The sequence below is a fragment of the Marmota monax genome, unplaced genomic scaffold (genome assembly GCF_021218885.2).
Source record: "Marmota monax isolate L192 unplaced genomic scaffold, Marmota_monax_Labrador192_F-V1.1 WCK01_AAM20220418_F8-fsc00007, whole genome shotgun sequence".
Classification (NCBI taxonomy): domain Eukaryota; kingdom Metazoa; phylum Chordata; class Mammalia; order Rodentia; family Sciuridae; genus Marmota; species Marmota monax.
In genome coordinates, this window is record NW_026692781.1 from 30,190,572 (window position 1) to 30,204,668 (window position 14,097).

At 36.6% G+C, this 14,097-nt stretch overlaps 1 protein-coding gene across 1 annotated transcript in view; it reads left to right on the top strand.

Annotated features, from left to right (window-relative positions):
* Plcl1 (phospholipase C like 1 (inactive)) overlaps nt 1–14,097 on the top strand; it is a 356,808-nt gene that overhangs the window by 284,180 nt on the left and 58,531 nt on the right. The window contains exons 2-3 of the mRNA XM_046447452.2: nt 6,102–8,576; nt 10,867–11,070. Coding sequence (XP_046303408.1) covers nt 6,102–8,576; nt 10,867–11,070 — 2,679 coding nt within the window. The remainder of the gene's footprint in view (nt 1–6,101; nt 8,577–10,866; nt 11,071–14,097) is intronic.

Below are 14,097 nucleotides of genomic sequence, written 5' to 3' on the forward strand. Positions count from 1 at the left end.
TGCTCATTATACCACAGCCATTCTGGCCTTTGTTCCCACCACAGGACTTTGTGGCTGCTCTGCTTCTCTCTTGGAACCCTTTGCTGTCAGCGGTTCTCAAAGCCTGGAGCTTTGACTACTGGTTGGATATCTCCACCTAGACGGCCCAGAGTCATCTAAAATCTATCACAGCTGAAAGTAAACTTAGTTCCTCCTTCAGTGTCACCTCCTCTGATATTTCATATCTCAATTGGTGATGTTTCTATCTCATGAGATTTGTCTCATGAAACTAAGATTTCTTCTAATCAGAACTTGACAACTGGTGTTTTTGATTTCTGTTCTTTAAGATTTTCTAAATTTGCTCTGTTTTTAGCAAAGAATCATCTAAGAACTCTTTACTTAAAAAGAACTTGCCAAACAATAAAAAGAATATGTGATGACATTACAGATGTTTAAACATGCTCATCAAGTCAGAGGTAGGAAAACTTGAGCATGGTATTTCTTTTACTCCTTTTAATATTTGCTTAATGTTTCAGTATACTTGAATGTGTGTGTGTACTAAAGAATGCAAAACATAAAATTTACCACGTTAACTGATTTTAAATGTACACTTGTATAGCATTAAGTGGATTCACATTTTTGTTATTTTAGTATACTTTTCCCCTGAAATTATTATGAAATAAGTTATTATTTTCTTGAATGAGACCCAAAGTTGTGCTTGTGCTGAATGAACAGTTTCTCTGGGGCTTATCAGAGTGTTGTGAAGAAAAATAATTTTGTTTGTTGGGTTTTGTTAGGGGATTTGCAGCATGTCCAACATCATTAGTCTCAGATAGCAAATGTCAATGGGAATTTATAGAAGCAGGTTTATTAATTTAGCTTATGTAAATATTTTTTCAATCTTGGTTTAATAATATGTTTAAACAGCTGAAAATCTTTATTGTTATTTAATAAGGAGTCTCATTTAATCATTATTGGTATTCTATTACTAATAGTAGATAAACAACCATGTTGTAGAAAATAATGAAAAAAATTAGAAGAGTATTTGGCCATTTTACCCTAAAAATTTAAAATGATTCCTAAGATTAAAAATCAGCCCTCATAGCATGAGAGTATGAATATACTAAAAATGATAACATGATGAACTGGGCGTGTTTGTGCACACCTGTAATCCCCGTGGCTCAGGAGGCTGAGGCAGGAGGATCACAAGTTCAAAGCCAGCAAAAGTGAGGTGTTAAGCAACTTGGCAAGACCCTGTCTCTAAATAAAATACAAAATAGGGCTGTGGATGTGGTTCAGTGGTCGAGTGCCCCTGAGTTAAATCCCCAGTACCCCAAAAAATAAAAAAATAAATAAATAAACACACACATATAAATATAGACTGATTTTACTAGAAATAGTGCTGATATATGAATCAATGTCTGGTCTTATTTTAACAAATGAGTAAAACATTTGTCTCTTGCTTTAGTGTTTTAGTTAGCATTTTCACTCCCATAACTAAAAGACCTGATAAGAATAATTAAAGGAGGAAAAGTTAATTTGGGGGTCTCACAGTTTCAGAGGTTTTCCATAGACAGCTAGCTCCATTCCTCCAGACTCAAGCTGAGGCAGAATATCATGGCAGAAGAGTGTGATGAATGGAAGTGGTTCACATGATGATTAGGAAACAAAGATTCCATTCTCTGGATACAAAATATATACCCCAAAGACACGCCCCCAAGGACCCACCCCCAATAGCCCCACCCTATCTGCCTTCAGTTTCTATTAATTCACTGATTGGGTTAAGGCTCTCAGAACCCAATCACTTCTCCTCTAAGCCTTCTTGCATTGTCTCACACATGAGATTTTGGAGGACACCTCATATCCAAACCATAACAAATAGTTTATGAGACTTTTCTTGATTCTGATGATTAAGTTCTTTTAAATATTAATTTAATTTAATAGACCCAAAGTGTGAAATATTATCTGAAGATGTTCAGTAATAATACAAAATCAGTGTGTTAAATTTGTTTTATTTTTTTAACTTGTTTAAACATTATCCCTTGGTGGGAAATGATAGTTTGAAAACTTAAACACAGACTGATAAGAATAGAAAGGATTGAGTTTGCTATCTGACTAATTCTTGTACTCCACTAGGACATGAGGCCAAACATGAACTGAGGGGACAAAGGCATCCGAATGTGCTACTCATCCTAATATGAAGTGTTTTTCTTGTGCACGGCTCTAGGGGAAATTCCAGGGAAGGAGTGAGGGCAGGGGATGGGCTATCACTTTCATTCAGAGTGAGGAAAGTTAGTTTGAAAAAAATTGAAAAATTTCTTACTTTATAAAAAATCACCAAGATGGATGTCATGACCATTGGAATCAATTCAAACGTCTAATTAGCTAGAAATTTAGAGAGCACACCTGAACTGATAATAAACCTAGTCTCTCTTGGAACATGTCCAAAGTACCCCTCTACCCAATATGTAGTACTTGCAATGGATCTACTCTCATTTATTTTTTTTTTTTTGTATTTATTAACAAGGAAGATCTATAACCAACTGTCGCAAGGGGGCAAAATTGTGATGTATGCAGTTGAGGGGGAGAAATAAAGAATGCCCATGTGCTTCTGTCCCTTTCAATGCTTTATTCACTCAAATTACTCAATACAATTTCAATCTATAGGTTCTTAATCAAGAAAACAACCATCCTTAATGCTAAGCACTGCAATAGACATAATCAATTCACAGCAAACAATTCTAGATTAATTCTAAGCACTGCAAACACACTTAATCATGACAGGCTAATGGCAGACACTCCCTCTGTATGCTAAGTTCAAATGTCAGATCAAAAGTCTTAAGCCTTAGTATTTAAGTCCAGCAGATGCACATTCACTCAGACCGCGGAGATCAGGTCTGGAACCAAGGCAGTTCTTTCCTGGTGTGGAGTGGACGACCGGTTGAGGAGAGGGTTGTAGGGAGAAGTTGTGGCTCTCCCCAAGGTCCAGACGAGGCCATAGAGTTTGAGAGCCTTGAGGATCATGCTGAGGATCAGGAAAAACTATGACAAGTGATGGGATGTCAGTCCAGTTCCTCATCAGGCTCAAGTGCATCTTTGTTTCGGCTGGCTGAATCCCTGTTTATTAGCTCTACTGTTTATACTAAATTTTGAGGCTTTTGACCCCCCTTTCAGTCCTTATCAGCTACCACTGGATTTCTCCATGACATCATTTAACCTGAGGTCAGAAACACCTGATCTGGTGGTCTCCACCCTGATCTTCTCGCCTTTTCCTCTTACCAGGCGAGGACAGCCTGTCAGAGGCTTCACTCTGTTTATCAGGGTGAGAGGAAGTAACTTGTCTGAGGCTATACTGGAGGGTTCTGTTAGGTGTGCCTAATGAGACTGGAGTTTTCAAACTGGAGTTTTTAAAATGGAGTTGCTTAGGCTCTGGCCTAAGGTCATCCTGACACCGATACTTTATTTTTTCAGTCTCTTTACCTTAGCAGTCCCTTCCATACCACAAATCTGCCACAAGCTTCTTGAGGGGCATACAGGTGTAGGGTGCAGGTGTTCTGGCAAGGAGGATGTGGTTGTGAAGAAGGAGGTTTGGGGTCTTCCATCTTTCTGTCCACGGAAACACCATTTCCATCTCTCTCTTCCTAACCTGTCAAAGCCAGGGTATAGCGTAACTATCAAGAGAATAGATGTATGATTGCTTTGAATCCCAAACTAAAGAAATATCAGAGTTCTGAACCATTTCCAGCATATTTTAATATACTCTTGGCTCCAGTCATCAGCAGACTAGCTAATTACTTGTTCACACATGCTTTGGCCAGTTTTTAACTCATTTGGTGGCTTGTAATAACTTTGGATTTTGTCCTTTGTGAGATGATAACTTAAGAATTGTATGTTTTCCACGGATTCCCATTTTAAGGCATTTTGGGATAAGTTTTATATTATGTAGGAATTGTAGGTCAAGGCAAGCAATAAGCAATAAGCTTCATGGGGCAGGTAGATTCTTTCACAGACTTGATACAAAACATTTATCTTTTGAAGGCTTATCTTATTAGGAGGGTAAGTGTTGATTTAAGGAGATATCATCACAAAGAAGAGAGGCTTATAAGAGAAATCTATTGCAACAGCAGAAGTTTTGTTCTCATAAGTAAGCAGTGCCTGAGTCAAGAGCAGAGTGTCAGACAGTGGAGAAGGCTAGTGCAATGGGGTGCTAGGAACCGAGGAGCCATATGTGCATTTAGGGAAGCACTAGCAACCCATTGTTGGTTTGTTAGGAACTACCGGAGGCTTTATGACTCTGCTGACAATAATTCTATTTGGAACACGATCTTCTTACATAAAAATATTTTAAAAATTCTTTCTCATTAGCATAAATGGCAAGTTAAGTGGTTAGTTTTAAAAGCTGTGTCACAGTCAAATTTACCATCGCAATTCACAGTTTCCTTCTTTGTTTTACTTGATAGATTAATCCCATCTCAGCAGTGCCATTAGGTGTCTGCTTTGATGGTGTGGAAAAATACGCACAGCATCTGATATTTCTGCGTGTGTAGGTCGTGACAAATTTAATGTGTCCTAATAGAGCATGCATGTATAAGCAGCTGAAGATTTATAGTTGTTTTTTAACTTAAGGATGAGGAAATTGACTACTGTGGGATAATTAAAAATAGCAAATCTATGGAAAAACAAGAGCTAAGTTGTCAAATGCTGGGGCACCAAGAGGCAATATTCTGTAATCTAAGTTGGGTAATTTATATCTTGTCACTTGAAGATCTGATACATAGTTTAGTTAATAAATCATCCCATCAACATCCCATAACTAATGCAAATTGTGTTTCCTTTTCACAAGCAGGGTTTTAACCAATTGAATAATAAATCACCCTGCCTTTCTTGAATCATCAGATAGGCAGGATTAAGGGCAATACCAATGAAATAATGCCCAGAGAAGAGATTCTATCCCGTTTTAAAAGAATGCTAGTGAAGGAGATGGCCCAGACCACTTTGGTTATACTTTGGTTATGCTTGTTATACTTTTTGGTGTTGGAAACAGGTAATATCATGTGGCTGTTCTAAAAATATTTTCAATTTATCGCTGAAGAATAGTCAGAAGTCGAGAATGAATTAACTTCTTGCTAACTCCCAATATCCTAGCCAGTGTCTGCTGATGGTGCTGTAGTGGCAGGTATATGAAGACCTACTTTGCTCCCTTCCAAAAGAATACATCTTATAAGCACATAAGAGTTTACAGAGAATAATCATGAGTATTTTCTATTTTGAGTTGCCTAATAACACTTTATTATATGTAAGGATTACTAATTTCCATTTGAAAAGCAGAAATTACATTCCAAGACTTACTCAACATTAGATATCTAGTGAGTGGAACAATCACCACTTGAGACAAGTTACTTTTGCCTTAAGAACAGACAATACCCTTCAGACTCTTCACTACCTCTCTGGTGTGCTTGTACAACTGGGTACTGTAAACATGAATTAAGGTGCTTTATGGGAAATTTGTTACTAGGAGAACAATTTGAATCAATAATGTATTGGGGAGTATTGTTCAATTGAGTGTATAGTCTAAACAGAGGACATGAAAATAAGTATTCAATTTTAAATGGTATTGGTCAGATGGTCAATGTAAATGAATTGTCAGTGACAGAAGACTGAGATGAAATCTATCATCCTGTGCTTATGAATATTCAGAAGACTGGATATATATATTAGGAAGGATAATAGACAAGGAAGCCTAAATACTCTCAAGAAGGAAACAGCCATGAGACATATTTTACCTACTGAAGATGTACTAGTCTGAATGGGTGAAGTTTGATGTCCTGTTGATAGAGGTTCTTAAGAAATCTGCTCAAATAAATAACAGTGATTTGTACTTAATACTTGATTTTGATTCAAAGGACACACGGGTATTTGAAAAAGAAGTTTCTTTTAGAGCCTAATAATATCAATTCTCTTTGAAATTTCTCTTTTATAAAATAGTAAAAAGGTAAATTTTAGGCTGGCCTCTGTTCAAGCAATCACCCTGTCTGAGTGGAGTTTGAGGAGTCTGTAGAATGACAATGAATTTGTCTGTTTTCTAAAGGAGAGTGATTGATTCTTCTAAAATTGTTTTACAGGATCCTTCAAACCAAAAATGTGGAGGAAGAAAGAAAACAGTATCCTTCAGCAGCATGCCATCGGAAAAGAAGATTAGTAGTGCACATGACTGCATCAGCTTCATGCAAGCCGGCTGTGAACTGAAGAAAGTCCGGCCCAACTCCCGCATCTACAACCGCTTCTTTACTCTGGACACAGACCTCCAAGCTCTTCGCTGGGAACCATCCAAGAAGGACCTTGAGAAAGCTAAGCTTGATATTTCTGCCATAAAAGAGATCAGACTGGGCAAGAACACAGAAACGTTTAGGAACAATGGCCTCGCTGACCAGATTTGCGAGGACTGTGCTTTTTCTATACTCCATGGGGAGAACTACGAGTCTCTGGACTTAGTTGCCAATTCAGCAGATGTAGCAAACATCTGGGTGTCTGGGTTACGATACCTGGTTTCTCGTAGTAAGCAACCCCTTGATTTTGTGGAGGGCAACCAGAACACTCCAAGGTTCATGTGGTTGAAAACGGTGTTTGAAGCGGCAGATGTTGATGGGAATGGGATTATGTTGGAAGACACCTCTGTAGAGTTAATAAAACAGCTCAACCCTACCCTGAAGGAATCCAAGATCAGGTTAAAGTTTAAAGAAATCCAGAAAAGCAAAGAAAAACTAACCACCCGAGTGACAGAAGAGGAATTTTGTGAAGCTTTTTGTGAACTTTGCACCAGGCCAGAAGTATATTTCTTACTTGTACAGATATCTAAAAACAAAGAATTTTTGGATGCTAATGACCTAATGCTTTTTTTAGAAGCTGAGCAAGGAGTCGCCCATATCACTGAGGATATGTGCTTAGACATCATTAAGAGATATGAACTTTCTGAAGAGGGACGCCAAAAAGGGTTTCTTGCAATTGATGGTTTTACCCAGTATTTATTGTCACCGGAGTGTGACATTTTTGATCCTGAGCAAAAGAAGGTTGCCCAAGATATGACCCAACCCTTATCTCACTACTATATCAATGCCTCTCATAACACCTATCTCATAGAAGACCAGTTCAGGGGACCAGCTGATGTCAATGGATATGTTAGAGCTTTGAAAATGGGCTGTCGAAGTGTTGAACTGGATGTAAGTGATGGTTCAGACAATGAACCAATCCTGTGTAATCGAAACAACATGACAACACACGTCTCCTTTCGAAGTGTCATAGAGGTGATAAATAAATTTGCCTTTGTTGCTTCTGAGTACCCTCTCATTCTTTGCTTGGGGAATCACTGCTCCCTACCACAGCAGAAGGTAATGGTTGAACAGATGAAAAAAGTCTTTGGCGATAAACTCTATACTGAAGCACCTTTGCCATCAGAATCCTACCTCCCATCACCAGAAAAACTAAAAAGAATGATCATTGTGAAAGGAAAGAAATTGCCTTCTGATTCCGATGTGTTAGAAGGAGAAGTAACAGATGAAGATGAAGAAGCTGAAATGTCTCGAAGGATGTCAGTAGATTACAATGGTGAGCAGAAACAAATTTGGCTCTGTAAGGAGCTCTCTGATTTGGTATCTATTTGTAAATCTGTTCAGTACAGGGATTTTGAAGTGTCTATGAAAAGCCAAAACTATTGGGAAATTTGCTCATTTAGTGAGACAGAGGCCAGCCGAATTGCAAATGAATATCCAGAGGATTTTGTAAATTATAACAAGAAGTTCTTATCAAGAATATATCCAAGTGCCATGAGGATCGATTCCAGTAACTTGAATCCACAGGACTTTTGGAATTGTGGCTGTCAGATTGTAGCAATGAATTTTCAGACTCCAGGTCCAATGATGGATCTTCACACAGGCTGGTTTCTTCAAAATGGAGGATGTGGTTATGTTCTAAGGCCATCAGTCATGCGAGATGAAATATCTTACTTCAGTGCAAATACAAAGGGCATTGTACCTGGAGTGTCTCCTCTGGCTCTTCACATCAAGATCATCAGTGGTCAGAATTTCCCAAAGCCCAAGGGAGCTTGTGCCAAAGGGGATGTCATAGATCCCTATGTTTGTATAGAAATCCATGGAATTCCTGCAGACTGCTCTGAACAAAGAACTAAAACTGTGCAGCAAAACAGTGATAACCCTATTTTTGATGAAACGTTTGAGTTTCAAGTGAACCTTCCTGAGCTAGCCATGATCCGTTTTGTTGTCCTTGATGATGACTACATTGGGGATGAGTTTATAGGACAATATACAATACCCTTTGAATGTTTGCAGCCTGGATATCGGCATGTTCCCTTGCGCTCCTTTGTGGGTGACATCATGGAGCACGTCACCCTTTTTGTCCACATAGCAATAACTAATCGAAGTGGAGGAGGAAAGGCACAGAAGCGCAGCCTTTCAGTGAGAATGGGGAAGAAAGTTCGAGAATATACTATGCTCAGGAATATCGGTCTTAAAACCATAGATGACATCTTCAAAATTGCAGTGCATCCCTTACGAGAAGCCATAGATATGAGAGAAAATATGCAGGTAGGAGAAAAATCCCAAATTCTCTTGTTCTTCCCTACTTATCCCTACTATTTTCTTGCCAGTGAACATTGTGCTTTATTAATGACATGATTTAAAAAAAATGATCACAAATGTTGTATAAGCCTGTGTACCACTAAACTATAAATACTGCCTGTGATAAATCAAATATACCCTTTGTTTCTAATTATAAGTGCTCTGGTATGTTTGACTTGACCTAAGTCAGTTAATGCAGTATCAATATAGCAAATGCTCTCTATATATTAAATATCTTTAGTATATAATAGAATTGATATGTGGGAATATATACAGGAAACAAGGTGAAAAATTAGAATATAAAATATGTGTAATATATGAAATATTATATATACAAACCCATAGCAATTATAAGTATATATGTAAAATATTTACAGATATGAGTTTGGAAGAGAACTTGAAGTCATATAAAACAAATGAAAGGCCTATTAGATTTATCCTTTCAGATGTTTAAATGTATAACAACAATAATGAATTATTTTCCACAAGAAAAAACAAACACATATCAATTCTATTATATACTAAAGATATTTAGCACTTAAACTTGTTGAAGATGGTATTAACCTTCTCTTAGAAAGGTGGCTTAATTTAAAGAACATAGATTCTGGATTAAATCTATCCCTGTGATCTTAAGAAAATTATTTCAAGTCTCTGATCATCAGTTTTCTCTGTATAAGGTAAGAAAATTAGTTATGCTTATACACCAGGGTTATTTGGAGAATTAAATGAGAGTGTATAGAAATTGTCCAGCTTTAATATGAAGAAATTCAATGGATGGGTTTCCTTCTGTTCACTAATGCACATAATAAGAGAGAGTTGTGAACTTTTTTCATACTATTTAATATATTTATTCTAGGATAGGGTTATTGAGAAGCAATCAAATAACAAATACTTATAAATTACTTGCAGTGTGCATAGTGAATATCATTTAATTCAGTTTATTCCTTTAGCTAACATTTTGATTATAATTCTCACAAAAAATCCTTACTTCCAAGATAGCAAATAAATAAAAGGTTAAGTGATTTCGCAAATAGTACAGTTAATAAATAGCAACGTTAGACTTTAAATCCTAATACCAAAACCCATTACAATTCACATGATGTAGAACTGCAAACCCATGACTCAGTGAAAACTTTATTTTTATATTACTTCACTGAGACATTCTGGGATAGGCTCAAAATAGATTTTAAATAGCCAAAGTGGTGGAAAATAATATTGTACATAAATCACATGTAAATAGTCAGATTGTGAGTATCTGACTAGAGATGGGTTGCCTTAGCCATTCTTTTAAAAATAGGCTCAAAATATCAGCATCTTCTATATAACATTTTCAGATATAACTTTAATGTTATTGTAAATACTTGTATTAGATTAGCTATGAGTAATTTCTATATATAACCTTAAATATTAGAATTAGATTTTATTTCTATAAATTTATTAAAATATATCTTTATATAGTATATATTTAGACAATATATTAAAAAGAGTTGGTTATAAGTTTTTTCCAATTAGTGTTGATAATTTATATATCTTAACATAAAGTATTTTGGATTAAGGGTTACCTGGAACCTAATTGATAGAAAAAATGAATACCGTCATTGTCACTAAATTCCTGAGACAGTTAATAGGTTAGATAAATGTAACTGTTAATAAATGTAAAATAGTCATAATTTCTATTTCAAAATTGTTTTAAAAGACTGAAACATGGACAAATGTATCTGTACATGAAATGCATTTTCCCTGTGTGTGTATGTGTGTGTTCATGCATGTGTGTGCCAGGTGCCTTTCTGATGAGATGACAAAGGAATGCCATTGACAGTCCAGGGGAGGCTGTTGACCAATAACAGCTGCTATCTTGAGGGGGAAAGCCCAAAGAAGATACCATCCAGTATTCACTGACATGTTCTCCTTATAATCAAAATACAAATCAAATAAGATATTCATAACTATCTGGTGCTAGTTTGTGTGACCAGTCTAGTACTCATTTTGAAAAGCACTGTGCAACCTTGTCACAATCTCTTTTGCTTTTGTCACATATTTGTGGCAGCTAATAAAAACTGAAAAAATATGAAGAGTATATAATGTGAATTAGCTCTGTTATCCTTGTGCATATTACATTTTTTGGTTAGTTATAATCTAGTGTGCCACAAAGTATATATGTCTTTTTATGAATATACTTGTGAGTCAACCTGGGTGGGCTGAGGGTAATGGGCCATGTGGCCAGATGTATGATTCAATTTTTTTTTATTCCTCATAGAATGCGATAGTGTCCATTAAGGAACTGTGTGGACTCCCTCCAACTGCAAATCTGAAGCAGTGCCTGTTAACCTTGTCCTCTCGGCTCATCACCAGTGACAATACTCCCTCAGTCTCTCTTGTGATGAAAGACAGCTTTCCATTCCTGGAGGCTCTAGGTGCAATTCCAGATGTGCAGAAAAAGATGCTGGCTGCTTATGATCTGGTAGGAAACTGTAACTCTGTATTTCTTGTCTGTGTATGAAAACTCTCTAAAGGCAGAGGTTCTTTTGAGGAACTCCAACGACTAGCACAGAGTGACTACCTTTAAAACATGGATTGAAGGTGGCAACCAGAGCTGGCCCACTCACTTTCCATTAAATCATAGTGGAGACCTCTCAGAAAATTTCTTGAACCTAGAGTCCCCACCCCACCCCACATCATAAATGGAGAATCTCTGCTTTAGAAAAGAATAAAATATTTAACAAATTCTCAAAAATAATACACCCCATCATCTGAAGGACTTTAGCCTGAAATATACAATTCATTTGAATATTTATAGGAATAAATTTATGTCTCACAGCTGCCTTACGATGGTTAGGACAAAAGACATGTGGATCTCTATTTCTGAATATTCTCTAATGAGATTCTATAGTAATATAATCTATATTCTGTCTATATTACCTGATTTTTCTGAATATATTATGAAATTTATGTTATAATTAGATTTGAGAATAACTATGTTTTTGTATCTCCTAAACAAAATTAAGGAGCAAATGACAAACTGGGAAAAATTTGTAACATATATTCCAGATAAAGTATAAATACACTTAAAATAAAAAGAACACATACAAATTAATAAAAAAGATGGGTAAAAATCTTTTGGCAATTAAGATTAAGTTCAGGCACATGAAACAAAAAATGCAGCCCAATAATGTCTTTAAAACACAGTGTTATTTTTCCACATAACGATCTGGAGACCAATTATCCAGAGCAACACTTCTTAAATCTTAGGAACCCCACCTTCTAGTTTGTCATCCCACTATCCCTACGGTGAATCCTTATCCTTACAGTACAAAATGGTACTGGAGCTCCAAACATAACATCTGCATTCCATCCGTTAGAAATGATAAGGAGAAGAAGGGCACATCTGCTTCCTGAAAGGATATTTCTTGGAAATAACAGATCACTTTTGATTATCTTTCTTTAATCTAGAGCTGACACAAGGCCACGCCTATTTGCAAGAGAGAATGGGAAATCTCCTTTTAAGGGGCTATATAGCTAAAAGTTGTGTTGATTAACACTGACTTTCCATCACTGACAAGGACAACTTAGAAGAGGAAAAGTTTATTTGGGGCTCATAGTTTCAGAGGTTCAGTCCATGGTTAGCTGACTCTTGCTCTGGGCCTGAGGTGAGGCAGAACATCATGGTGGATGGGTGTGGTGGAGAAAAGCTGCTGTCGGGGGAAGAGAAGGAGAGAGGGAGAGGGAGAGGGAGGGGGGGGAGAGAGAGAGAGAGAAAGAAGAGAAGAAGAGGAGGAGGAGGAGAAGGAGGAGGAAGAGGAGGAGGAGGAGGAGATGACAGGAGGGAAGGGGAGGGGAGGGGAGGGGAAAGGGAGAGAGAGAAAGAAAGCCAGGGACAGGGACAGATATCACCCAAGACCATGCCCCTAAGTGATCTACTTCTTCCAGCCATGCCCCACTTGCCTATAGTTACTATTCATTAGTTCATTCAAATTATTAATCCACCAAATGGCTTAATTCATTGATGAAGTCAGAGCCCTAAACATTGCCTAAAAGCCCCACCTCTGAACCTTCCTGAATTGGGAATTATGCTTTCAAAACATGAGCTTTTCAGGGAACATTTCTAGGTCCAAACAATAGCAGTTGTCTTTTCTGTTACTGAGAAAAAGGGGAGAATTAATATTAACGGACAACAGAGGTGAACAAGAAATCCCCCCTCCAAGAAAAAATGAAAATTTGAAACATATTTAACCTTCATCATGTTTTATCTTTGAAAGGTACATCTGATCAAAAAGTTAAGGAAATGTATGCTTCTATCCATCTACTTCTAGTGGGAAAATAAATTGATATATATTTTTTAAAGAAACATTTGACAGTACAGTTTAAAATATTTATTTGATCTATATATATTTTCTTTCCTTGGATTTATTCTAAGACAGTAGACATGCATAAATATTTATTTTTAATAATGTCAACATAGAAGGATTAGTTCAATAAAATATAGTAATCCATATAATGGATTCCTTTGAAGCCATCAAAATCATGTGTTTGAAGAATATTTAATGATATGGAAACAACTCATAATGTGTTTTGTGGAAAACCTCTGGTTACCAAAAAAATAGGCACATTGGGATTTAAACTGTATTTATATGTATGTGTTCCTAAAATGCTAGCAAGACATTAATAGTGATTATTTTTGTAGGAGGAGAGAGAATTTTATTTTCTTGTTCCTGCTTTTATCTACTTTTTTGTATTTGCCAAACTCTTTACAATGAAGGTGACCAATTTTATAATTGAATAGAAATAAATTTTGAGGAAGAAAAGACTAATATCTTATTATTGAAAACTAACTAGAAGAAAGACATTTGGGATAAACATTTTATAAATAAAAAAGAAAAACATCCACAGAGCACATTCTGCCCCTAAGTGCCTGACTGTATTCCAGGGTTGCTGTGGGAAAAGTTCACCTATCGCCTGTATCTCATTTTTCATGAAATCAATTTTTTCATCATGAGAGTAGGGATTGAAAGCCGTTCAGTGAATAGGTATAATTGCCATCTAAGAGGTGAAATTAGGGTACTAGTTGCCATAGAGACAGACAGCAGAAATCACTTATTCTCTTGTAAGCTAAGAAAGAAAATCATTCGTTGAGAGGGGAGCCAGGCCCCTGCAGCTTGGCCTGTAAGAAGCAGAAAAGCACCTGGACTCTGGCTGGCAATTGTTGTTGCATATACCAAGTGTCTGATGGTGTTCTTTTTAGTTTTATCTGCTAAAGGCAAATCTGAATATTAGCCTTTTTCTCATCTGTAGTTTTAAAAGGCAAGTTGTATTTGCAGGCAGAGCATGATTTTCCAAAATTTAAAACAGAAGGCTACTGTGGAAAGCAAAATTACTTCTCATGAAGACTTCATTTATGGTACTTTAGCACACGATTTCTCATTTTGGTAGGGAATTGAGTGTAAATATCCCTATGCCAATGGCAACCTCAGTGTCTGGCAGAAGTGATTGA